Source organism: Epinephelus fuscoguttatus, linkage group LG3 (genome assembly GCF_011397635.1).
Source record: "Epinephelus fuscoguttatus linkage group LG3, E.fuscoguttatus.final_Chr_v1".
In the NCBI taxonomy this organism is placed as follows: domain Eukaryota; kingdom Metazoa; phylum Chordata; class Actinopteri; order Perciformes; family Serranidae; genus Epinephelus; species Epinephelus fuscoguttatus.
The window spans coordinates 25,267,942-25,295,935 of NC_064754.1; the positions used below are offsets into that span (position 1 = coordinate 25,267,942).

The 27,994-nt window shown below is 43.1% G+C and overlaps 1 protein-coding gene across 9 annotated transcripts in view; it reads left to right on the forward strand.

Moving 5' to 3' along the window:
- fat1a (FAT atypical cadherin 1a) overlaps positions 1 to 23,886 on the forward strand; it is an 89,079-nt gene extending 65,193 nt beyond the window's left edge. For 3 of the 9 annotated variants that reach the window (XM_049566863.1, XM_049566852.1, XM_049566880.1), the window contains 17 exons: positions 590 to 823; positions 4,227 to 4,613; positions 6,291 to 6,505; positions 8,947 to 9,084; positions 9,281 to 9,424; positions 12,142 to 12,339; positions 13,002 to 13,598; positions 13,794 to 14,016; positions 14,131 to 14,262; positions 14,401 to 14,558; positions 15,444 to 15,912; positions 16,633 to 16,786; positions 17,111 to 17,221; positions 17,333 to 17,976; positions 19,156 to 19,293; positions 21,157 to 21,192; positions 22,229 to 23,886. In XM_049566863.1, the coding sequence (XP_049422820.1) occupies positions 590 to 823; positions 4,227 to 4,613; positions 6,291 to 6,505; positions 8,947 to 9,084; positions 9,281 to 9,424; positions 12,142 to 12,339; positions 13,002 to 13,598; positions 13,794 to 14,016; positions 14,131 to 14,262; positions 14,401 to 14,558; positions 15,444 to 15,912; positions 16,633 to 16,786; positions 17,111 to 17,221; positions 17,333 to 17,976; positions 19,156 to 19,293; positions 21,157 to 21,192; positions 22,229 to 22,902 (4,652 nt within the window). In that variant the 3' untranslated portion in view covers positions 22,903 to 23,886. The other 6 variants (XM_049566869.1, XM_049566888.1, XR_007448428.1 and 3 more) reach the window with 5 other exon arrangements.
- The last annotated feature ends 4,108 nt before the right edge of the window (positions 23,887 to 27,994 follow it).

The window sequence follows — 27,994 nt, forward strand, 5'->3', positions numbered from 1 at the left end:
TACCATCCAGCTGTCTTTTGGCAACCTTCAGTATTGAGTTTCCAGCAGCAGCGCTACTGTTATGGAGAGGGGATGTTATTTTTTTTCTCAGTGCAGACAAGTAGGATTATTGCAGATGAGGACCGCCAAGAGGCTCCGGAGTTTTCCAGAGAGGTTGTGGTAATGTTGGCTGCCTCACATCCCAGGACACTTCCAAGCTGCTCTTAGCTGCCAACTCTGATGGTTTCCTTCTTCTCCCCCCACACTCTTCTTGCCATCTTCTCCCCTCTCTCACACTTCAATTACTTATTTATTCACCTCTTCTCTCTCTTGAAAGCCATCAGTTGTTTGGATTTTTTTTCTTGGTTAGTCGACAGCCGACAAGAGGGTCACAGTGTTGTAGAGCAAACATGGTTTGTCCTCTTACACATAAACTCAGTCTCTTGATTCTTGATCTCTTGTGCTTACACACATTTTTATGTCCGTAAGTCGATTTTCTTTCTTTTTCTACTCGTTCTAAAAATAGCAAACAACATCCCTCTACTCCCCAGTGAGTTTATGTCTCTATGTGTTTGTACTTATGCTCTAAATTCCTCTGTCTCACCTTCAGGGGAGTTGAAGACGCTACAGCCCCTGGACCGAGAGGAGCAGGATGAGCACAGGTTCAAAATGCGGGCGGTGGACGGAGGAGGGCGATACTGCGAGGCTGACATCCACATTACTGTGGAGGACGTCAATGACAACCCGCCACAGTTCTCATCCGATCCCTACACCTTCACGGTCTTCGAGAACACAGAGATGGGGACATATGTGGCAAAACTCCAGGCGAACGATATTGATACTGGTGAGTTTGACAGACCTGTCACACCTAGTTACAGTCACTCAGCTATGTTTTGACAATCGCAGTTCGGGGCAGCGGTTTAATGAGCAGTTGATTAAACAAAGGATTTTGATTTTTTCTTTATTTTATCACTTGTCAAACGCCCTTTTAGGTCATTTAAAAATTATTGTTGAAGATTTTATTAGAAAAGAGAAAACTCCTACACAGCTTCAAACACCGTATTGCTCATTATTGCTGTTAATGAAAGTAAATTCAGTTGCAGAACGAGTATACCAAGACACGTCTCACTGATAACAAAGAAATTAATATATTGATCAGTATGTTAGGCTCAAATCTTGAGCCCGTAAGGGGGATTTATACTTGCAGACCTTACGCCGTAGCCTACGCAATTTGCCTTCGCCGCTGCAAGCATTTATACTTGTGTGGTGATGTGTCTGTGTCACTCTGCTGTTACACCACCAAACACTAGCTTATGAACACTCTTGCTGAGGCAATAAAAAGTTAATTGCAATTAATGGCAAACAAAGGCATTACTCAAGGTCACAATAAATCCAAGAACATTTTAAGCACCATGCTGTAAAGAATGCATATGTGTCGTGGCTAAATGCTGACTCACAATCCACAGGTCATTATCTTCCCTTTATGCAACTGCATTACACTAAATGGCAAGAGGGAAGGATAACAAATGTGGAATTTCATGAATGATCAACCCCTCAAATTAAAAGCTCCATTACACTCTAATGAAATTCCTCTCTCTTCAAGCTGAATTCTCAAAAGGGCTGATTGCAATTTTCCATTTGCCTGGTGCAAAGCCACAGGGCCACATATTTATCTCCACCGTCTTCACCTTTCAGCAGGCACTGCGAGCCACTGAGAAGCCAACACGTGGATAAGACAGAGAACTTAAACCATGCAGTTAAACAGTCTTTTAAGCTCCCGGAGACTTTTATCCAGGAAACTATTGGACCTGCCGTTCCAGATTACACCTTCAGTTTACTGGAGCAGGAACCATTCTGGCCCGTTCACTGTCAGAGAATCGACGCCTTCTCTTTCTATTTCCCTTTTTCAGTCCCTCGTTTTGGGTGGACTGACAGCTTGACAGAATGAAAGGGATGCTAGAATTGGGTCCTTCAGAGAGAAACCTGAAATGGTGAATGGAAAGCGCTGGTATTAAGACATTTCTTCCCCGAGGCTTTGCTGGCACAAAATATGCTTCACATTTTGAATATCAAGGATAAGGGTACCTGAAGGAGGGGTGGAGAAAAAAAGGTGCTTCCTGCAGTTTAGCCAGGGGCAATAATTATTTAGAGTTACACTGAGTGAAGGCAGAGGAGGATTTGATTAGTATTTCTCTCATGTGTGGGTATCGCACACACAAGGGGTTCTTTTTTTTGCGTGTTTAACTAGTGTTTTTTGATTGAGGTGCAAGCTTGAAGCCCAACTGGCAAGCAACATGTAGAGTGTACAAGAGGAACAGGCATTGTAGCTTTGACCCAGTTCACTCAGGCTTCAGTCAACTGTCTTTGCAGGCAAACATCAAAATGTGAAGCCTAATGTATCCCTCATCCGAAGAGAAAGGAGCTGCTTTAGCCTCCATCGATATTTGACTCTGCATATCTCTGCGAGGACTCAATCTTGGCACCGGCTGCTGTGTGCCACTGCCTCCATGATCCGTCTGCTCATTTGGCTGGAAGATGTTTGATACTTACCCACATTGCTGCTGCTTGGTTCGGCCTGCTGTTACAATCTCTGAAAGGCAGCACTTATCAGTGCAGGATGGTTATGAAGCAGACAGACAAACAGATCCAGACTGGTGGCCTTGATCTGTGATAAACTAAAGTTATGCGAGCGCACATTCCGTCTTTGATTCTACTTTATCCTTTATCACTCAGCCTCGATCCGAGTGTCTTTCCTTGCTCTCTGCTCTGCCTCGCTGTTGTTATTTTCTTTATTCGATTTCTCATGTCGCTTCATTGTGGAGGAATTTAATCATGTGCTGCTCTGTCCACCGTGGAGCTGCACCAGACAGCACAGCACATGTTCTTGACCATCTTGCCTCCAATACTGAAAGATGACCTAAAGTGCAAGCTGACCTCAAAATGAAATGTGGTTGTTGCTTTAAAGATCAGTGTGCAATTTGCCATGTTTACTTTTAGCAATATGACAGAAATTTACATGAATAAAAGTGCAATATTGATTGATTAATTGATTAATGATTAATTTCTTGTTTTTTTCTATGAACAAAACACGACAAAAAAATTGTTGATAGCCCAAAATATGATATTCAAATTGTATCTTTTTATTCAAGCACCAGTCCATATCATTATATATGACAAAGAAATTGTTGATTCATTTTCTAGCAAATTTAAATATCACGATATTTTTGAATACCTCGATATCGATATTTTAGGGTCAGCTATAGGTGCTTTCTCAAAATATTTACACAATGAGGTTTTTGATAAGTAAGTAATGTGGCTATAATATTTAAGTGGGTAAAGGCAAAAGGCAGAACAGGTAAAACAGTTTGGTAAGTTGAAAAAATTACATCACTTTACTGTAATGCAATTTTAAAACCAGGAAAAGACAACACTTACAATATATCGATATCTAGTCTCATATCACGATTTAAATGTAATATCGTCATATTGTCCAGCCCTAATTCATCTTTACATTGATATTAAACATTCCAGCCAGGGGCTAAGATGAGCACACGATGATAAACAGCATTTTAGGCAATATAGCCATTCGAGATGCAGCACAATTCACTTAATCACCATTAAGGAGTTGTCTCAAAGATGATCAGACCTGATAAAAGTGATGGGAAACCATATAAGCAGTGCTCCCCATGGTAGTGTCTCCAGCACGGTAATGAGATCCACAGAGGACGGGGGCACTTACCTGATAAATGGGAATATAATAGCATATTCCAAATGGGGGCCACCTGCAGAAAGGCATTATGATTATTATTGTGATCCGTCTCTGTCTTGTTGCTGGGAGCGTCTTGCTAGTGGGAGGACGTGAGTTATGAGGATGGCATGGATTAGACGTTTACAGCTCCTGTTTATCAGAGGCTGCGTCAAAGATGGATGTTTCGGAACGAGAACAGAGGGTGACGATTTTAATCATTCAAGAATCAATACATCAATATGAGAATCAATTTGCTTGTTACGTCCCGTACTCACAGGCGTATTTCTCTTGATGTTGCTTTCAGTCTTATTGATGAGGATAACATTTTACTCAGCAGTTAAAATGCTGAGATGTGGGAAGCAACATGAACAGACAGACAGCCTGACAGGATGTAAGCTGAGGTGTCACATCTTAACGACCAGAAAAGATCGTCTACACTGTAAAAATAAGTTTCAAGTTGCAAAAACCAAACTGAATTGTGCCTTTTCTGTCATTCTAGGTCTCAACAGCGACATCGTCTACTCACTGGCGGACTCCATCGATGGATTTTTCTCAATCGATGAGCACACCGGTGTGATAAGCCTGGAGCGCCCCCTAGACCGCGAGCTGCAGTTGACATATGAGCTGAAGGCCCGCGCCAGTGACCAGGGCTCCCCGCGTCTCTCCTCATTGTGCCAGGTGGTGATCTCCGTGCTAGACATCAACGACAACCCGCCGGTGTTCGAGCACCGTGAATACACGGCCACCGTGTCTGAGGATGTGACGGTGGGCACACAGGTGCTCAGAGTGCAGGCAGCCAGCCGGGACACGGACGCTAACGGAGAGATCTCCTACAGCATCATCAGTGGGAATGAGCACGGCATGTTCAGTGTGGACCGGCGTACTGGTATGTAGCACCATGAAATGTGTTCTTTTAGCTTAGCTTTTACTGTGCTCTTAGCTTTTCACTGTGGTGGTGAAACAAAAAATAACATGATTCCAATTTAATTATATTTGATACTGAATTCTTAAAAAACTTTGATAACTTTAGTAAATTAAATGACATTTTCACTGTCACCACAGTGGGTTAAATGTGCCCTGTGGAGGTTTGACCACTAGTAGCGCTGTTGAGCAGTGTTTTATTAGTGGTTTCCTGTTCTGTTTATATCATGTACACAAACAAGGAAGTGCATTCCTGCCCTGGTTTCACACTGTTTCACTGATAAACAGTTGGTGTCTGTTGTGTGCAAAGAAGCATAGCAATTTGTTAACAAAGGCTGTGATGAGGAAGACAGAAAGCATGAATGTAAACTAAAATTAGGAATGCACAATATTCAGTTTTTGCCAAACATATGAAGATATATTCCAACAAATTTTTGCCCTTCGACAACTGCTGATACAAATATATGCACAAAATTTACCATCTAATTGCAGAGAACATTAAGTCTCTCCTGTAGTGGGATAAACACATTATTATGCCTACTCTTATTTTGATGGCCAACTGGTAGATACAGACATAAAATGTAATGTTTTTCAAAATGCACACATTCACTGGGCAAAATCAGAGTACTACTTCAGCTTACGTTACATGTAAATCATGCCATTTTAATTTTATGTAACACTTTAAAACAAAACTTTAAAATTCATCCAACTTTAACAGGCTTCCTGCTTTAATTTGACCAATTTCAAGTAATTAAAGTTGCATAATTACTGCATCATCACTTTCGCTGATGACATGCCAATATTATTGTGCATCCTTAACTAAAATGCTCAACAATATAATTTTTGCAAGTGTTATACGAGAAAGGAAATGTGTTTATCAGGTTTGTTAGGCTTCAAGGATACACACCATATAGATTTTTTTAAGTCCACAGGACACAGGAAGTCAAAACATAAAGAGCGTCATTGCACATGCCATCTAATTGTTGTTGTGTCTACACAGTCTGCATTCCTGTCTTTAACATTATCATGACATCATGCTGAAATGCCATGGGGACAAACGGCTGACAAATGGCAGTGTCATCAAGCGAGCACCTTATCCTGTGTGTGAATTTTTACAGATGAAATAGTGGTAATTGAACTGCAAGCAGTGCTCAGCCATCACGGAGTGTCACTCAGGTTGAGCTATGATTGGGAAGTTTAGTCCGTGCAACACGACACTACAGGAAAACAAAAATTTGATACTTTCCTGTTGTCTCGCTGCAGGCAGTAATTCAAGTTAGAGCAGCTGAGCCAAGCATAACTTTTGAATTTCAAATGAGAGTCAGTGATGGATGACTGTTTGACTTCTGGTTTGCGGTGCATTTCAGCTGAAGATGTTTGCAAGTAGAGTTACAAACCAGCTGAAAGAATGTATGACAGGAGCAGAGGAAGGAAAGACTCGCAGCAGGTTACCCCTCTGCAAATAATGCTGCGAATACAATACATAAAAATAAAGAAGCACAGCGTTTGGCACCAAAATCACTCATGTTTTTTGATATATTCTTTTTTAAATTGAGATATCATACCAGTATTGAAGTGTGTATTCCAACATGACACCAGGTCTCCCTACCTCTCTGACTTCCTGCTGTCTCTTTGTCCTTAGGTGACATCTTTGTGATTGAGCCGTTGGACTTCGAGGTGTCCCATGAATACTACATCACCATTGAGGCTACAGATGGTGGCTCACCACCGCTCAGTGACATGGCAACTGTGAACATCAACCTGACTGATGTCAATGACAATAGACCTGTATTCAGCCAGGACATCTACACAGCCGTCGTCAGCGAGGATACTGAGCTGGGAAAGACTGTGATGGCGGTAAAAATACACACACACTATCTTGAGGGACAGAAGGTGCTTGTGGGAAAATAACCCATAATTACAAAAAGGAAAAAACTACATGCAGGGTGGAAGACAATTTTAATCTCTCGCTCTGAACTTTCCTACAGCCAGATCTGCCAGTTCTTTCACCTTTGTTCATTTACTCCCCTCCCAGCCTCTCGCCTCTCCGCCCATTACTCACTGCATACACTATCACATATCTGCACCTGTGGCAAATCACCATCTGGTGGCACAGCTAAATTAGCACCAATGCTCTTCATGCTCACTGCACCCCTGTTCGCATGCATTATCTGACACACATGCTCAAACAGTCTAATTGAAAGGCGTTTGACTCATTAAGCCCTCTCTCCTAGATAAAGCATTCCCTAGCTTTTAGCATGTTCCATTTCTTTCTCCATCTATTTCTGTCTCTCCCCGCTGCCCTCCTCTCCACCCTCCCCTCATAAAAGACCTCTGCTTATGGCCATTTATCTGTGTGTCTAATGTACCTGAATATAAATTACCCATCAGAAAATTAGATTTTAATACCTGCCATTGTCTCAGACTTGTAAATCTTCACTGTCTGCTGATTTCCCCGGGGATCCCTTTCAATATGTGACGCTTGGTGGGTTTTAGGACTGTGTGTGTTTTAGAGGAGGGTGCACAGGAGGGAGAAGTGATTGTAGGCATCTATATGATTTTAGGGGTGAAACTAATGATAATTTTCATTATCGATTAATCAGCTGGTTATTTGTTTGATAGATAATTAGTCGTTTTGTCTATAAAATGTCAGAAAATGAGGAAAAAGTTGAAGGTGACATCTTCAGATATCTTACTTCGTTCAACAGTCTAAAACCCAAACTGAAAATCTGAGACATTTGAGGAACTGGAACAAGAAAATGTTTGTCATTGTGCTTTAAAAATTACTTGGACGATCAATTATCAAAGTAGTGGCTGATTAGATTGTGGAGAATGACTCATCGATTAATCAGCTGATGGTCTCTGCTTTACAATAGTGCTTTAAAGGTCCTGAAAACTTGATTTCAAATCCAAATTATTTCTAACAATTAATATTTATTAACAAACAACAATTAATGATACATTTAAGAATAAATATCCTTGGTTACTATTCGCTAAAGTTCAGACTAAAGATTCGTGATGGGACGAGTTGAAACACGCAACTTGCAATGCGCCATTCTGCAACGTTTTAAAAACCTGCTGGTTCACACCAATGCAACTAGATGAGATGGTGTATCATCTCTATGCAACACTTCTCTGTACTTTTGTTCTGATTGCAGCTTTTTAGATTTATTTTGTGGCTGAATATACTTTGTAGCTTCTTAAGATATGAATGAGGATAGTGATAGTGAGATACTGGCTACAGTTGCATTTGTAGTACAATCAGATGGACTGTAATCATAATAAATATGCCCCAGTAATATAAGTAAGCAGCGCTTAGTTAGTTAGTCAATACGCATGTGTGTGTGTGTGTGTGAGGGGACATAAGTACATACAGAGAGCAGCAGCAGCGACCCACCATTCGACACCGACACACTGTGAGGACAAAAACAGAAAGCTCGGCAGGGACAGAGCACCTGCCGCAGCAAGCGAACACACCATCTGCAGTCATTTTGACCTGACCAGCAGACTTCACTACAAGCCAGTTGGCAGCCGACTTGAGTCGAGCTCAGACGGTCAGTTCACACCACTGAAACACTCAAAAATGGTTTCATCTTGTTGTGAATCTTTGGTCTGAACTGGGCTTAAGAGATCAACACTGAAAAAAACTGGTTCATTTGCTTCATCAGAACTGTGTGCGCAATTTTCAATATCAAATTCTGATTGGTGTGTGGACTCCCACCCACTTTAAAAAAAGTGACAAGCACAGACACAAACACAAGAGGAGAAATCACCTCTTCTCCATTTCGCAGGTAATTGTGTGTTCAGGTAGGGACCCCATCAGCTGATTGAGAAAATAGGTTTTTACGGCTTTCAACACGCGTTAAGGTTGTCAAAGTATTGATACTTTGAATCTTCTCTGATACCATGTGTTTTCAACCCAAGGCTGCACTGATGTAACAACAGGGGAGAAAATCATCTCGTCATCAGTCTGTGGCTGATAGAAATTCTCTCCAGCAACAAACCCATCACGTGACTGGGGTCATGTTTTCAGTAACTTTTTATGTATCAGCACTATGGGCAGGTTGCTAGTAAAAAAAATTCTAATCCCCCCTCCTAGGACTGTTTTCTTTTTGATTTGGTATCAAAAGAAGTATCAAGCGTCCTTTTTTTACTCGGGTATTGTATTGAAGTTCAAAATGCTGGTGTCATGACAGCCCTAGTTAACACAACATGTACAAACAGAATTGTTACATTGCCATGTAAAGCCACATTCACAGATTGTTGATTGATCTTTTCTTTGTTTGATCGACCCAAAGGTGATGGCTGAAGATGTCGACGGCCCCTCTTATGATCACGTGCGGTACGCCATCGTGGACGGTAACCAAGGCAGCCCCTTCACCATCGATCCGCTCAGAGGAGAGCTTAAAGTTGCTCGCCAGCTGGACAGAGAAAGAGTAAGAGAAACAGCAGATACAATGCTGACTGTACACATGGAGTTTAATCCACTGAGGAACTAATTGCTCTCTATGCAGAATCCAATCAGAGTCATGTCAGGCCTAATAGGGAAGCTTGTTTACTGATCTCTGCTGCATTATTGCTTACAAAAGCAGCTTTGCCTTTGTATGGTAATTCTCTTGCTCTCTGTCTCAGACTTCAGGGTACACTCTGACGGTGGTAGCCTCAGACAACGGGGTGCCCCCTCTTTCCAGCAGCGCCATGATCAACATAGACATCTCCGATGTCAATGACAACCCACCGCTATTCTCCCAGGCCAACTACAGCCTTATCATCCAGGTGAGAGGGAGAAAGGGGTCAGTGTAGATGGCTGATTAGAGGTAGAAAGGATGAGATTGAGGTAGATGGAAAGGGAGAAAGCGAGGGGGAGGTGCAGGGGGAAAGCAGTGGACACAGAGAGAAGGATTAACAAGGAGGAATAATGGGAGACTGTGCGACTAGAATGTCAAGAAGCAAGTAGGAGGTTGGAGCAAGAACAGAGGTAAGGACAGAGGAGGAAGAAGGGGGGGGCGAGGGAATTAAAAGACAGAGGCTGCATCTTAAGTATAGGAATTCAGATAAGAGATGGAAGGGAACGGCTGTAAGGCAGTGGGAATGTGCAAGATACTGAGCTGATAATGGATGCTTGTATGAAGTAAAGGAAAAATGTACCAGAATGAGAAGAATGAAAGGAGATGAATCTGTGTTCCAGTTTGAGAGATAAAAAATAATAATAATTCCAAAGGTTGGATGGAAGATGATTTCTTTTCCAATTTTCCTGTCTGTTTAGAAAACTGAAAAAAAGCAATTTAAAAGATACTGTGGGGAGGCTCGGCACACATTGTACACAGCTCCAGCACTTCAGGATGAAACATTGTTTTGCCTCTGAAAAAATCCTTACTGGCTTTATTTTACTTACTATGGATCCTTGATCAAAGTGAAGCACAAAATCACTCTACAACACAACAATAGAGAAACATGAGGCACACACTGTGCACACCGTCAGGAATATCAAGAGTCTTTTTAACACTTGAAAATAAAAGTGCGTTTTGATTTGGGACTTGAAAGTGTCAACATGAGGGATTGATCAGACGCCCATTCAGGGACACAAAACATTAAAGACAAAGACTTAATTTCAACATTACCTTTTACTGATCAGAAGCCGAGCCACAACATCATGCACCAGCTGTTCTGTTAATAACAGAAGAATTAGGTCATCCGCAACTTTGCCCAAGTCTTTAAAGCAAAGTCAATCAGTATTATGTATGCAATGAGTCAAATGACTGTATGTGGTGGTGATCAGTTTTTTAATTAAAGGAATACTTCACCCAAAAAATGACCATTTGTATATCAATTACTCACCATACAGCAAAACTACATCAAAACATCCATTAACAAACTCCCAAACAACTCGTGCAGTATAATCCAAGTCTCATTTATCAGGTTGTTTGCTCAGTGCTTCCCAAACACATGTGAGTAATGCACCTGAGTAACCTGAGTGCGTTTCAACTCATCTCAGCGTTATGCACGAGCAGAGTTCAAATGGAAGGACGTGCAGAAATGATTCAAATAGTAAGGTTTTAGGGAAAATGCAAGTGTTTGGGAAGTACTAAGAAAAACTGGATAAATAGGATTTGGATTTTAGTGCAAGTCGAGTTGTGTGAGAGTTTGTAAACGGATATTAAGATATGATTCTGCTGTCATTAAAAACAGCCCTGCTTTACTTCAATTCATCAAGAATGTTTGTTGATATGGCTTCTTTGTTCTCCCCTGAGGCATGTCAGAAAAACAAAGTTGTCTTTATGAATTCAATGTAACACTGGGTTAGTAGTTGACATAGAAATCCTTTAAAGCAAAAAGGAAAGCTTTGGTTTGTCCATTTCAGCTGTAAAAAAATTTCCATAAACCTGTTTATACCTGGTATTAACATGTGTGTTGGGTGATCTGATCACAAGGGGACAGCGATATATACAAGTGTAAATGACCACCAAGACGCTTTGTGATCTGATCATTCAAACAACTTTCCAAGGTGGCCTGGGACGCATTGGACCATTGAATCTTTTGTAATGTAAACACTAATTTGTCCAGATGCATTCCAACAAGAATTTCAACATCAATGCAGGACGTGATTGTTGTTGCTAACACTCGATAACTTGGCCAATTTACAATGAATTGGATGACGTGTTGCATAACCATGCATCGTTTAGGCCTGTGGATGAAGACGTGTTGAATTCTGGTGACAGCGATATCTTCAGTTGTACCGACACAGCTGCTAACGTGACTAGCCGGTATGGACGTAATGACTGTGAGTGGGTAATCTTAAGTGCTGTATCATAGGCAACTGGACTTGCTTGAGTGTCTTGAAGATGTTTCGCCTCTCATCCAAGAAGTTACTTCAGTTCTAACGGACTGAGGCAGAGTCGCAGGCTCCAAACCCTGTGTGGTTGTGAACCCTTACAGAGTCTTTGAGGTCACAAGTGAGTCGTTGACCCACCCGGCCATCTTGTGTGTCATTAGGGTTAGATGGGTTCAATTGAGAGTGGGTGTTAAGTCGTCTGGGGAGGGATCCCAAGACTGTATTGTAAGTGGGAGATAAGTGGTGTTGTAGGCCACCTCCTCTGTTTAACGATGGTTGTTCCATTTTGACATAGATGACTTCTTCTACGCCACTTTCACACCTCACCTGGACGAATGAGAATCTTCATTGTCAGACTGTGACCAGGGCCCTTTGACCCTTTGCTGCAAGTCTGTAACGAAATTGGAACACAAGCGATGTACTGGAGACACATGATAGACACAGATGTGAACGTCATTGTGTCGGCTGTCCACTTGTGTTCAGATCACTAGAACACAATTAACAGCAGGTTTAAACAGACTCAGGCTCAGTTTCTTTCACATCAGCAGTGTTCTGTGGGTGCATCTCTTATCTTTTGGAAAACATTACAGAGCCAAAGAGCATCAGGAGAACCGCGTCCTCTCATCAGAAATATTAAACATGCCTCTCTTGTATCCCACAGGAGAATCGACCAAAAGGCACAAGTGTTCTTCAGCTCACCGTAACCGATCGGGACGCTTCCCACAACGGCCCACCTTTCGCCTTTGCCATCGTGGATGGGAACGAGGGCGATGCTTTCCACATCAATCAGCAGGGAGCTCTAGTGGCCGTGGGAGAGCTGAATAGGAAAAGTAAAGAACACTACCTACTTCAAGCTCAGGTGAGTCACAGCGCTGAGAAGAAACCACAGTGGAGAGGTTGTATTGATTTAGCCGTCATGCCACAGCAGCCCGATCTATTTGTCTTCCCTCTTTACCCTCTCTGTGCCTTCTCTCCATCATGCAATGTCTTATCACCCTCCCCAACCAGTCAGTGTTCATCTCTCCATCTTTGAAACCTTTAAACATATTCTAACAACAAACAAGTGTTTATAAGAATTGAAAGAGGCATACAGTAATGCTGCTGCATCAGAGAGCATCTCACAGGAGAATCATAAATCAAAGACATTTGCTTTGAGTTGGCATGATGGTGTGTGTTGCTGGGTGTTGATGTGTCACCTTAGAGGATAGAACACAGGGAAAAAAACGAGTGGGCAGACGGGATATGAAATGTAAGTGCGATGTCTTGTTACACACGAGATGTACACTCAGATTTGAGTCACGGTTGTTTTTTGGGTTGAGCTGATGACCATGCGTGTGAGAGTGTGAATGTTAAAATGCATGATCTGTAGATGTTGGCTTTAATATCCAGTGAACCTACAGTATGTAGATGCTGGCAGCTTAAGGATACCACTAAAGAGCTTGATTGCCCTCTGCTGTTGGAAAAATAAAACTTACAGTGCACATCATTTCCATATGTCTCCTTTTCCTCTGTCATGTTCAGGTGTCAGACAGCGGCAAACCCAAGCTCTTTTCCACCGCTTTCATCAGCGTACGCATAATTGAGGAGAGCGTCTACCCTCCTGCCATTCTTCCACTGGACATCTTTGTGACCACCGCCAGTGATGAATACCCCGGAGGTGTCCTGGGCAAGATCCATGCCACTGATCAAGACATCTATGACACTCTCACCTACAGCCTTGCCCCCTCTTCCTCCTCTTCCTCAGACGAGAGTGGTGCTTTGTTTTCAGTTTCAGCCTCTGATGGTAAAGTTATCGCCCTACGACCACTCGACGTGGGCCACTACCCTCTCAACGTGACAGTGACTGATGGACGCTTCACCACAGCAGCCGACGTCACCGTGCATGTCAGACAGGCAACTCGTCAGGCTCTGGACAACTCTATCGCAGTGCGCTTTGCAAATATCGCCCCCGAGGAGTTTATCGGGGACTACTGGCGCAACTTCCAGCGGGCTCTGAGGAACATCGCTGGAGTCAGGAGGAGTGAGGTCCAGTTAGTGAGCCTGCAGCCTTCAGAGCAGGGAGATCTGGATGTGCTGCTGGCTTTAGAGAGATCTGGGAGCCCGTACCAGTCTCAGGAGGTAAGCCAAGATTACTTTTTATGTCTCTAGAGGTTCATTTGTCGCAGATGGTACAAGAGTGTTTGTTGCTAGGCAGCATCTAAGGACCATCACTCAATTAGGCTATAAAACATCAGAAAAGTGAAAAGCGTCTTTGAGATAGATATTTTGTCTGTGATGGAGAAAAGCTGATTCTCATGTTTTAATTGTCCTCAGGTCGTCTTCCGTAAGCTGAACTCCTCCGCAGCTGTGATCGAGGAGATGACGGGCGTTAGGATCGTGCGGGTGGTGCAGAAGCTGTGTGCGGGTCTGGACTGCCCGTTAAGCTTCTGCGATGAGGTCATCTCCCTGGACAAGACTGCTATGTCCACTTATAGCACGGCTCGCCTGAGCTTTGTCACCCCGCGACACCTGAGAACTGCAACCTGCCAGTGTGAAGGTAGACTGTTACACCACACACACACACACACACACACACACACACACGTGCATTTACACATTTCCTGCCTGTCAGAAACACCTTTTTTCTAAATGGAGGTGTGTTTTCATTTAGGTGGCAGATGTCCCGTGTTGAACAACCTGTGTGAGAACAGCCCCTGTCCTGAGGGGATGGAGTGTGTGGCAGATCCAAGAGATACCGTGTACAGCTGTGTGTGTCCAGAGGGCAAAAAGGGCAAATGCTCTGGTAAGACATCCCACCTTTTAATAGTCTGTCTTCCCAGATATCTCTTTGTCCTTCACTCGTCTCTAGCTTCTTCTACCTGTACCCTTTATTATTTTTCCTCACCCTTATTAGTAACACATGTCTGTTACTTCTTATCAGATGGCCACTCACTGACGTTCAGCGGCAGCGGCTATGTGAAATACCTTCTGATGGAGAATGAGAACAAGGAGCTGATGAAACTCTCGCTGAGACTCAGGACGTTCTCCAGCCATGCTACTGTCATGTACGCTAAAGGAACCGACTACAGCATCCTTGAGGTGTGTGTGTGTGTGTTTAAAGGTATTGGTCCAGCCTTATTACTGAGCCGTAACCATGCATTTATTCCTTCTGCTTCTTAAAAACCAAAACGATAACCTTCGCTTATCATAATTAAGTCTAGACTGACAGTCCCTCTGCATTTCTGAGCTGGCCTCTGTATTACTGCCCAGCATTTCCATATCAGAAGGGCTTAATAAACACATAACTGACCCGCCCTCCCATGAGACCATCCAGCCATGTGTACCAATCAACTATGCTGAAGGGTTCAAAAAGCCATTTTAAAACCCCTTTCACTTGAGGGACTATGGGAATGTGGTGGTGGGTTGAAGAAAAAAAAATCTCACACAGAAGAGCTATTTTAGTGCTGGGAGGGGAACAGAAAGCAGTTTTCCACACATTCCTTTCAGAGTCTGTCTGGTGTAGCAGTCTGCATGCCAGACTTTAGGCTAAAACCTGGCTGGCAGAGAAGCAGTCATTGTTTATCAGGCTGCCGTGTGAGGCTTTTAATATCTCCTAACTGTTTGGAGAAGGGCTTGTTTTGTTTCAAGGCACCAGCACAAGGTATATGTTAAGTAAAGATCTCCTGTAAAGCTTGTGTTGCTAGTCGACATTAGTCTGCTCTATATCAAGATAAGAGTCACAATTATTTCATGGCTTGGTAATGCATTGATGCACAGTGTATTTTCTGATGGGGAGGGATTTATGACTGTGTCAGACATTGATTTATAACTGTGGCTTGATGATTTGATTATGATTTTTCCACCGAAGTTGTAATCTTGAGGACTATGAATGAAAAAGCAGAATTGATGAGATAAAAACTTTGTTAAGTCTGCTCACTGCTGGATGTTTATCATGCTTTAAGTCCTTTTTTGTGACTCTGACAGATCGTGAACGGCCGTCTGCAGTACAAGTTCGACTGTGGCAGCGGCCCCGGCCTTGTGTCAGTCCACAGCGCTCAGGTTAATGACGGGGAGTGGCACACTCTCACACTGGAGGTGGATGGTAACTACGCTAAGCTGGTGCTGGACCGGGTGCACGCAGCCTCAGGCACAGCACCGGGCACCCTGCGAACCCTCAACCTCGACAACAGCATTTATTTCGGTGGTCACATACGCCAGCTCGCCTCGGCTCGCCATGGACGCAGCTTGCCCGTCACCAACGGGCTCCGCGGCTGCATGGAGGCCATCACCCTGAACGGCCAGGAGCTGCCTCTCAACACCAAAGCTCACCGGGCCCACGCTGTGCTGGAGGACATAGTGGACGTCACCCCAGGCTGTGCGCTCGCACCCGCCGAGAGTTGTTCCAGCAACCCCTGCACCAATGGAGGCAGCTGCACCTCGCTGCCTAATGGAGGTACATTAATGTCCTGCTCAGCTCATTGCACTCAGAGTCTCTCTGGTGTAGCTTTAGGTAAACTTAAGGCTGTCCTTTTAGTATGCTTTACGACCTCAGTATCTGTACATTATGTTAGGTCTCAGCGAGTTGAAGAGGAGTTTTAGTTGTGCTCTAAATCCCCAACTGCAAATCAAGCATAGTTTCCTCTCTGCTACATGCTACTGAAACAGATTACCCTCTTCTTTTATTCAAGACAGGCTATTAGTCAGGCATCTCCTACCGTAGCTTTGCAGGACCTCTCACTGTTTTCTTATGTGTTCCTGTTGCTGTGTTAATTTGCAGTTAGTGCTGTTTGCTGTTATTGCAAACTCAACACTTCTGCATCTGTTTCACATTAAAAACCTGCCAGCGGTTCAGGGGGCATAATCCCTCACCATCGCTGGAAGGCTCTTTGTAAAACATCTGCAGGATGTGTTAAATTACAGTTACATCAGCTGAATTTTAAAAAAAGATCACACTCCAAACAGCATGCTCAGCTCATCATTGTACTATTGGAATTAATATGAATATGCAGAATTTAACAAGTGAACAGTTAAAGTAAAAGCACCAGGAAATTGTGTTTATACGTGGCTCACCTTTAGCTGTTTAAAGAGGAAATTCACCTCCAGTGATTCTTCCTAAACTGACTGGGACTTGAGAAGTTTAAAAATGTCATTGTCTTGTTTCTAAATTCTGCAGGCTACTTCTGTAAGTGTCCCGCCTCGTTCATGGGCACCCACTGTGAGATTGGCATAAGCCCTTGTGCCTCCAACCCCTGCTTGTACGGGGGCACCTGTGTACCTCGTGCAGAGGACTTCTACTGCCAGTGCAGAGGGCAGTACTCAGGACAAAGGTACCACAACCTTTTTCTGTTTGGTATTAAATAGGAAAAGTGAACAGTTTCTTGCTGCATACAGCATTGATGCCATGTCAGTATGATGTTGTAATTCTAATACTGAAGTAAATACTTAATACTAACATTTAACATTGAGAAGTAGTTTGAGTTTGAACCTGCATTTTCATGTCAGGGGGATTTTGTACATCTGTATTCATGAATTATATCATACCCATTGCTTGACACTGTAGTATATCCTTTCTGCGTTTGCAAAAACACATTTCAGAAATGCAGTTCTCATATATTTTTTAGGCTTCTTAAGTGAACTTGTTTTGAATGCAGGTGCCAGTTGGGGCCGTACTGCAGAGACAACCCCTGTAAAAACAGTGGAAAGTGCATTGACAGTCTGGACGGTCCAGTGTGTGAGTGTGAAGCAGGCTTCCAGGGTGACAGGTATGTGTTCGAATTTATGAACTGAACACCTTAAATTATTCAGTATCTTCACCTTGACACTCTTACATCAGTGGTTTTTAACACCTCACTAAATTCCACTGTGCCGTCCAGGTGCCTGAGCGATGTGGACGAGTGCATCAAGAACCCCTGTGCCAATGGAGGCCAGTGCCAGAACACATACGGCTCCTACAAGTGCAACTGCTCGCTGGGTTTCAACGGACAGATGTGTGAGCTCCGCACTGAGGTCCGCAATGAATTCATCTCCACCTCCTGGAACATCGGCCTGGAGGAGGTGATCGGCATCGTGGTCTTTGTGTCCAGCATCTTCATCCTGGTCCTCCTCTTCATCATCATCCGCAAGAAGGCTTGCCGCAGGAGGTCAAAGAACAACAACGACGATAAACATCTCGGAGGCTCAACAGCGCCTCACTCCTTCCTGCAGAGACCTTACTTTGACGCCAAACTCAACAAGAACATCTACTCCGACATCCCGCCTCAGGTCCCCGTGAGGCCCATCTCCTACACTCCCAGCATTCCAAGCGACTCAAGAAACAACTTGGACAGGAACTCATTCGAAGGCTCGGCCATCCCGGAGCACCCGGAGTTCAGCACCTTCAACCCAGACTCTGTGCATGGACACCGCAAGACTGTGGCTGTGTGCAGTGTAGCACCCAACCTCCCTCCTCCCCCTCCCTCCAACTCTGTCTCAGACAGTGACTCCATCCAGAAGCCAAACTGGGACTATGATTATGATGGTAAGTCCTCAACAGCTTTACTTACCTGTGCCCAGGCAGGAGGTCCAAATTGCTGCTATTATGACTTGTGCTGCATTTAAAGCAAACAATTCAAAAGTATCATTGAGTTTCAGCAAAATCCTATCATGATAATGCTTAGTTTTAATTCTGGGTAACATGATTTTATGGGTCCATATTTACCTAATCATTGTCTTGTGAATATCCGGGAAAGGACAATGTAATTTGGTCCTAATTATAGGAAAAATAAAGGCAGTGCTGAACTGGAACACTTAAGTTAATTACTAGTTTAACTTTGTCTCTATTTCCTCTATAATTGCGAATCAAATTATGAAGCTCCAGCCAGGAAACTTGCTGCTAAATTCCGTTGTTCAAGTTCATTCCAAATTAAATTTAAAAAAAATGGTGGTGGTTTTACATGTGATAATGAAAGTTTTGCCTTATGCACAACAGTGGAGCAGAAATGCATCGAACATTAATCACATTATATCAGAGATTTTGTACATATTTGCCATATTGTGATATATGGACAATAAGGCCTTTCCACTCAAGGTTTCACAACATATTACATTCATAAACACACCACGCAAAGTGCAAAAAGGTTCATCAGGATCTCATCTAATCTCATGGCAGCATTTACAAGCTGACCAGATCAAATGCCCTGCGCTATGGAGAGACAACTACATGGGTTGATTTTAGCGCTGGTCATCGTGTACTTTTTACTTTGTGTGCTTTCATACCTGCCCTGTTTAGTTCGGTTCAATCGAACTCAAATTCGCTTGCCCCCTAAACGCGGTTCATTTGTGCAAGTGTGAACACTGCAATCATACTGGGGTGCGCACCAAAACAACCAAACCAAGACCTTCTGAAGAGGTGGTCTCAGTCCAGTTACAAAGAACTCTGGTGCGGTTTGTTTGTAGTGAGAACGTGTTTTGACCTTGATCTGAACCAACTACAGTCACATGACACATTGTTTAGGTTAAACATGAGCATGTTACAGTCCTGGAGGATTATTAATGTGCACCTCCTCCTGTACTGCCTTAATATGCACATTCAGCACATCCAGTGCATCAAAACATTGTTTTCTAGTTGGAGCCGCGCCTCGTTTTCAAACTGTATGGTTTGCCATCTCATCTATGTATGTAGGTTTTCACTAAAATCAAACTGTGCCGTCTCTTCCAGCTAAAGTGGTGGACTTGGACCCGTGCCTGACCAAGAAGCCTGTGGAGGACAGCGCCTGTCACCCCTACAACACCAGGGGCAGCATGTCTGAGGTCCAGTCCCTCAGCTCCTTCCAGTCAGAGTCCTGCGATGATAACGGTATGCTGCCATCCAACATGTTAAAGCCATCCCTCTTAGTCATACAAAGAAAAACTAACAAGCCAGCCTAGTGTGAAAAATGCCATGTTTTTGTAACACATACATGTATGAGATGTCGTTCTGCACCTGGGATGAGTTACTGCTTTCTTTTCTTTTGTTTTTCTTTTGTGTGATCAGCCTGCAGGGTTTTGCAACAGTTACCTTTTGTCTTGTTGATTTCGATGCTAACTCTTGTTTCTCTGCATGCTCAGAATGGATGACCCAAATGGTGGCTCTGGGGTCACATGTTCTTTTCTCTTTCTTTTTGCTGCGGGGCTTCAGCTCCCATATGGATCAAATCAGTCCACAGATCCAGAACAAGGTTTTAAATAGGGGGGTCCAGCCTGTAAGTCCTCAATCACTGCCGGTACAGACGGAAGCAATCACAACAACTTGTTCGGTGTAATTCTCCCGGGATGATAGACAGAAATATATGTGTATTTAACAAACAAACAAAAAAAACCAACACGACCCTGTTTTCTAATCTGTCGTGTTCCAAAGGAATTTGATGACTTACTCAGGAAGCAGTTATGTTCTGTTTGGAAATCACTCACAAGGTCATCGACTTTGACAACTGTCTGCCTTTCATTTATTTTTTAATTTACAAGCATGCCTTTCCTCCTTCTTTTGTTTGTCTCTTCTTTTTTTTTCTCCGAAGTGTAGCTACAAACGGATGTTTAAAGCAAACATCAAGGAACATATCACAAGGGTATACACACATACATTATGTTCTCCTGTTATTTCCTCCTCATATCTCACTTATTACCCTGTCATTACCGGGATATCACGATGGGGATTGTGCTGCTCATAAGTCATCAAAACCTTCATTTCTTACCTCGAAAACTGCAAATGAATCCTAAATTGAATTAGAGATTGAATATTTCCTCTTTGTTTCCTCATTTCCTCGGTTTGTTTTCTAAACACACACACACACAGGCTTTTCTGTGTTAAGGTTGGAAATGTGTTCATATCTCCGGGGAATTTCACTGATTCTTCCATCTGTACTGTCAATGGCACCCCGTAGCATCTCAGTATGTTGTTGTTGTGTGTTATCTTGCACAAACAAAACCAGACCTTCCCCCTACGCCCACTGTGTCACCTTCCACCATTGTCTTGTGCCCAGCCATGACACCCCCCCCCCCCCCCAACATTCAGTGTTGAAAAGATAAAACCTGTCCAGCAACATGGACAAAGACGTTTGTGGGAAGTGTCACTTGTGCTGGCACCACTCCCACCACCATGCACTCCATATGTCTTCTTGTCTTTTGAAATTATAAAAGCATTTGTACTAATGCTAGCTCTCTTCCACCCACTCTCCCCTGTCCTGCCTCTCACAAGCCTCCATAGTGACTGTAATCCACCTTGTCAACTCTGCTGTTGACACGGTGGAAGGAGAAGGTACTCTTTTATTGCTTCCATCTGCCAGTAGTTTTGTCCTTGGTGTTGGGATGTGAAGTGCAGGTTATAGAGCTGCCATTATCTTACACTGACAAACCTCATCCAAGCCCGACGCGCTCCTTTCTAGATTCAGCCGCTAATTAAAAAGATATGCAAATAAACTCAATTAAACAGGCGCATAAGTGTTGCCTTCAAGTCCCACTATTGATCTTTGACAACTTTTGATTACACACCTCAAGTCTGTTTAAGAAAATGGCAAAGCTGTTGTCCATTAATTAACCTGCCGCTCTCCTTTATCATTACCGTGTCTCTCAGTGTTTCATTGTCCACATTTTCATTGGTGTTCTCAGCCCATTGTTCTCTCCTCTCAGGTTTTAAAGTGACTTGTTCTTTCTCTCTTTCTCCTCCTCCTTGCCTCGTATAAAGAGTCTTTTTTGGCTCATGATCTCAAGAACCCAAGAGGTGACTTTTTACATCTTTGTTTGCCTGGTGTTCACTGGTGTTCCCCCCTGATCTCGTCCCCCCCCGTCTAACTCTTAACCACTAACCCCAGAGCTTAATGAGGAGAGGGTTAAGGCCGAGCTGCTGTGACACTGAGCGCTTTCTGCGTCACATCTGACTCTGTAAGAGTGTTTATCGGCCTGAAAACATTCCCATGCATGACTTTGATGCTGTGACGTTAAAGAAAATGTTTATATAATTATTATATGATCAAGGGTTTTGCTCAGTAAATAATTTTTAAATTTAACAGACTGGATGGTGTGTGTGTGTGTGTGTGTGTGTGTGTGTGTGTGTGTGTGTGTTTGTGTGTGTTTGTCACAGCATTTATAGTAACTATTTTCAAAACACTTAAAACCCTAAAATTGAAAGTATATATTTAATATGATTTGTTTGTGGTGGAGGGAACGACAGCTGTCTTTAAGTCACGGTGAAACGGAAGTCAGGGCGTCTTTTTGTTCTGTTTATTATCGTGTTTCCATGTGAACACATCACATGGGCAAGATAGAATAGCTGGAGGGACTTCAATCAAATTCATTAGGTGTGTTAAAGCAGGGATTGATATGTTGGGTGGGGTTAGCTTGTCACCATAAATCATTTGATTTAATAAATATGTATACACTGAAGAAAACTAATTTTTTTGCTATAAAAATCCTCGATTAAGTTTTTTTTTCTTATTTTTGGCACATAACAAGATAACAGATAATTGAATAAATAACACAGAGACAGAACTAGGTGATAATAAATGTATTTTTTATGTCACTGTGTCTTTAAGTCTGTAAATGTGTTTGCAGTGTGTTAAAAAGTTGCTCTCACAAAGTGGTGTGTTTATTAATGAAGGACTCATCGTGTTGGTGTGTGACGTGTTGTGTTTGTGTTGCATGGTGTGGGGTTTTTAACATTAACATCATGTCATTTGGTGGATGTAACTAACTGTACTGTGTGTTAGCTTTGGTGCGGAACACTAACGAGTGTGTTTGGGCTCTTCCCTATCAATCAGGATATCACTGGGACACATCTGATTGGATGCCAAGTGTTCAACTTCCTGGAATCCAGGAGTGCCCACAGTATGAGGTTGTGGAGTCGCCCGCCCCTCTGTACAGTGACCCCAATGCCATCGACACCGACTACTATCCCGGCGGCTTCGACATTGAGAGCGACTTCCCTCCGCCGCCGGAGGACTTCCCCGCAAACGACGACCTGCCGCCACCACCTTTGCCGGAGTACGCCGACCGCTGCGACACGCTGCGGCCCAGAGATTTTGACCTGCCTGTGACCGGGCCGAGCGGTCCAGCTGGGGTCCGCCAGCGCCCGGCCCTGCCCCAGCTCTACAGCCTTAACCAGTACCTACCACAGCACTCCTACCCAAGCGACGGGGGCGACACCGAGGGCCAGGGTGCGACTTCCACCTCAGGCACCACCACCCCAGCTTCCACCATGGGCGCCGGTGGCTACAGAGGGGGCTACCCTTTAGGTTGTAGTCGGGACTTTGACTCCTCAGCTCTGGACAACATGTCCATGTCTCTGTACACGTCCACAGCCTCCTGCTCGGACATGTCAGCGTGCTGCGAGGAGTCCGAGGTGATGATAAGCGACTACGAGAGCGGCGATGAGGGCCACTTTGAGCGGCTGGCCATCCCGGCGCTGGACTCCCAACAGCACACTGAAGTCTGACACTGGATCCAAACAAAAGTGCCTGAACCCACAGCTACACCTTATGTTAACCCCTCACACACCACCCACACCAAACATGCACAGTATGTGTACACAGAAAACACACACACTCATACACACTCATACACACACAAACACACACACACAAACACACACACACACACACACACACACATGAATTGAGTCTGAACACGGGTTGTTGAGACTGATTGTGAAGGCCAATTGGCTGAGAAGATCTCATGAAGCTATGGGAGAGACTCTGTAGCATCTCAACATCTGCTCAGTCCAACTCCTGCCCCTCTGAGCTGGCAGTGCCATCGCTTTAACTGTCATCATACACAGGAAGTGGACTGTCTGAAGGGTCAACATTTCAATGTGCAACAGGAAAAGCATCATGAGAGAAAAAAAAAGAATATTTCACGTCAACATCTTTGTTTCTATAAATAAAACCAAGCAAAATGTTTTTATACAAGTCCTCATTTTCAATGTAAATTTAAATGTACAGTTTTGATTTCAAAGTTTACTAGGTTTTGTAGATATTCTATGCTTTTATTTTCAACAAAAAAGAGTTAAATGGTGTGACATTATCAGCCTTACTGTGCTTACATTCACAAAAAAAAGGAAACATTTAAAAAAAAAAAAAGAGAGAGAAAGAAGAAAAGAGCGTGGCTTTTCCGAAACACAGTGTACTCGTAACGTTTATTGTCTCCTGCTCATTTCAAAAAGGGTCTTCAATGAACGACTGCATATTCTTGTGTTGTTTTTTTTATTTGTTTGTTTGTAAATTTTGACTTTGGAACCTCTTTATTTTTCCACCAAGAAAATGGGACCCAATATATTTATAGTGCAGAGTTATCCATGGACACGTGACTTTTTCAGGTGTCTATGTGTGTGTGAGCAACGCTATGGTCTTGTTAAGGTTTTTATTGAATACTGCCACAAGCTCACGCTTTCCTACTGGCAATAAATTATTCCTAAAAAATATCTCCGCTGTCTGCGTGCAGTTATTTACTAACTGTATTTATGAAGAGAACCAGGTTGTTGTGGTAATCTGATTTAAATGGTTTTCTGTCGCTGGTATTGTTAGTGCATATAGTTAATGTTAAATGTTTGAAGGCTGGAGCATTGATTCAAACTTAACACATCACTTTTTAATTTATTTGTAATTGTGTCCTGACAATTATCTGAGAAAATTATTGTCAGATCAATCTGTAACGAAAATAATCTTTATCGCACTATGTGATAAATGACTTTTAATTTATTTACAGTAACTCTTATTTTTATCAGAGCAACAAAAGTGTGTTGAATTTCTTAACAAGCAGTAGCCAGCTAATGGGTCAGTCATTACAAACTTTACAAAGTTCTGTTGCAACACTCAAAACTTGATTTTTAACTCCTGTGGTGATCCCAAATCTTTCAAACATCTTAAACATGTCATGCTGGTGTGTAGGAAATGATACAGATAACATCGAATATTTTCAGTTTGATGGAACACTACAGTAATATACTAATAATTATGTTGAACATTAAAAAAAGACTATATTGTAAAAGAAAAAAACCTACATAACAGAGACAAACAGTGATTCATGAAAAGATTTACAATGAGAAACATAAAAGAACATTTCATGTCCGAAAAGGAGAAGGAAGCAACATGCTTGTGTAGCCCTGCCCCTAATCCCAAACTATGCTAATCCATCACTAATCAAACTATAACATAAATACTGCAATTCTTCATACCTGATAACCAATACTACCCCGTATATAAAACAAATAGTGGTTAGAGCACTTGTCTTCCATGTGGAAGGTCAAGGGTTCGAATCCTGCTGGGGTCGACGTCAGCAAAGGCATGCGGTCGCAAGAGGTTCCCACCGCCAAATCAAAATGGGATAAGATTTTTTAAAGGGATAGTGCACCCAAAAATGAAAATTCAGCCATTAGCCAATCAGCCTGTTTAGATGCGCATCTAGAAGTATCGCATCGGAAAATTATGATGGAAATGCCAAAATTCGAATTAAAATCCCCTGATTTGCACAAACTAAAATACGCTCACTTTAGCCGGGTTTTGGTTGATTCGAAAAAATGTTGATTCGCAAAACGGGGGATGGAAACAGTGATGTTCAAATTAAGTCTGACGTAGTGCACCTCTTTCCATGGTGATATCCACACTCTGGGTCGGGAAGGTGGTAATGCATTTACAAGCTGGTTGCCAACCGCCAGAAAACGTAGAAGAAGAAGAATGCGAGACTTGTTTTGTTTCCGGTTCTGCGGAAAACTCACGTGAGTTAGTAGTTTTCACCAAAGTCCGTACATTTAATGGAAACACACAGGATTCGTATTTCTTTTAATGCACATTTCCCAATGATTCAAATCACTTTTGGATGGAAACATAGCTAATATCTATTCACCCATATGCCGATGGTGAAGTTTTAGAGTCCATTAGGTGGAGTTGTGTTGCTACCCACTCTCCCCTTGGATCTCCACAAGTGTTGTGAGGACTAAAACTTCACCTGAGCCTCCCTCGGCATATGGGTGAGTAGACAATGGCTGAATTTTCATTTTTGGGTGCACTATCCCTTTAAGGAGTAAAACCGGAATCTGAGCCAAGTCCTCAAACGAGGGTGCGTCTCAAGCGTGTTGTAAAGGGGAGGTTCCAGATGCAAAAACAGATTCATATAAAACAAATACAAAAAAACAAATAGAGAATACAGGCAACAGCATCACCCTGACTGTGCATTACATTCCCTCTAATCATTTCCGTACCCTATGAAAATACTGTCTTGGTGAATCTTTAAAGTGTCTGATATCTTTACTTTGTTTTTATCTTCACCCAATTGCAATTGCAATTTTAATCTACCTCATAAATTACACCCCCCAGTTCATGTGACTTCAAAAGCGGGTTATTGGTGAGTTCCTGATAGCCAACATTGTGTAAAATTCGTATTGCTCTTTTTTGCGGTATGGATAATGGTTTTAGGGTGGTTTTGTAGGTGAATTAAAGATTAAATAAAAATAAATGATAATAAAAAATACAAAAAAAAGCCTCTGCTTAGTTTTAAAATCATTAAGCTTCAATGAAGCTTTTGAACAAGCAATCAGAAAGTTTGTAGATCCCTTCACACAAGTAGTTTAATGTGTTCCCTCTTCAGTCTACACTCAATACTGACAAAGTGAAAACTGGATTTTAGACATTTTTGCAAGTGTATGAGAAGAAAAAACTGAAAGAACACATGAAGAAGTATAAAGATGTTTTGCTATGACACTTGAAATTAAGCCCAGGCGCCTCCCATTGCTCCTGATCATCTTTGAGAGGCTCCTACACCTTGATCAGATCCCACCTGTGGTCAGTTAAATTGATTGGACAGAATTTGTAAAGGCACACATCTGCCTGTATGAGGTCTCACAGCTGACAATGAGCAAACAGCAATCAGAGGAAACTGCCCGCAGAGCTCAGAGGCAGGATTGTGGCGAGGCACAGATCTGTGAGAAACAAGATCCTCTGCTCTGATGAAACTGAGATTGAACTGTTTGGTCTCACTTCTAAGTGTCATATCTGGAGGAAACCAGGCATTGCTCATCACCCGCGCAGTGCCATCCCAGTGGAGAGGCGCGGCAGTGGCAGCATCATGCCGGAGGGTGTTTTTCAGAGGCAGGGACTGGGGGTGGGTCAGGGTGGAGGGAAAGCTGAACAAAGTACAGAGATGTCTTTAATAAAAAACAGGTCCAGAGCACTTCACAGGGGGCTGAAGGGCCGTCCTCCGACAGGACAGTGACCCTACACACAGTCGGGACATCACAGGGGTGGCTGAGAGACGACTCAGTGAAGCTACAACATAACTAAATGTTTGATGAGTGTTGGGTCTGAATGCAGTGCCACACAGTGTGGAATAACAGGATCCAACAAAGCTTCAGCGCATACAGAGAAACTAACTAACAGACATAAAACCATGAACTGTGGAGGCCACCCTGCCGTCTGACAGCTCCGTGTCACGTCCCTCCTCTGACTCCCCGTGGCTGCTTGTATCAATAAACCCTGGTTGTCTCACACCAGGATGATAAACTAACATGACCTGGATACCTCTGGGCCTGGTGCAGCGCTGCAGTCAGTCACAGCTCTGTGTCTGGCTCTCTGCACTGTGCTGACCTGGTCACGGCTCCACACAGGACTGACTGTTCTTCCTCCTGGGCTCTGCGGTGGAAGGTGACCTTTTGACCTCCAGTCAGGACCGCAGAGTCACTCCACATCCACTGTTATGGCTGACCATTGTCAAGATGTAGCTCTCCTCAGCCTCTCTGATGAATGACATCACCAACAGGAGTGAAGCACTGAATCAAATCTCAGCAACTTTTGGGTTGCCAAGCTGCTGTCTTTAGTGATAGTACTGTAGCAGTCCCTCATACCTTGCTACCTGCTGTCATTTCCCTCTCCCCAGTTCTTTTCAGCTGAATGTAGGGCATAAGGAACATGCTTGTTTGCTGACCCGAGCAAAAATGACATCATCATTTCTTAGATTTTTTTTTTTTTTTTCCTCAGTGAAAAAGAAATGTGATCACATGAAAGTGTTGTCTCCTAGAGAGGAACTGAGAGTGTTTCCTCCCTGGGCCAATCAGGGTGTGGCGATGCCTTGTGGGGCTTAAGAGACATGGGTAATTGCACACCTAGTGCATTCTGGTCCTTCCTCAATGTAATGCAGACGTCACGTTAGCAGATATTGTCAGCCAGAATAACAGAGGCCCGTACTATGAAGCAGGATTTGGAGTTAGTAGGTAACTTCAGGGTTAACTCTGAGTTTCCAGTACTATGAAGCCATCACCATGGTAACTTATGCAGAACAGCTAACCTGCTCCAGAGCAGGCTGACTCAGAGTATCGGATCACAGCCTGTCAACACCTCGGCACCTGACCAACCAGATCTCTGAAGAAAAAAGTCTCCATGGACCAAAGTCTGGAGTCTCAGAAAAAAGAGGAGCCTATATGTTGCTATAGGTCAGCAGCATCATCTCACTGTTCCAGGACTTTGTTTCCACAGGTTTTAAACCTGAGTTTTGCTTGCCTAATGATAACGCGATGCCCACAGGCTTTATTTTGTGATTTA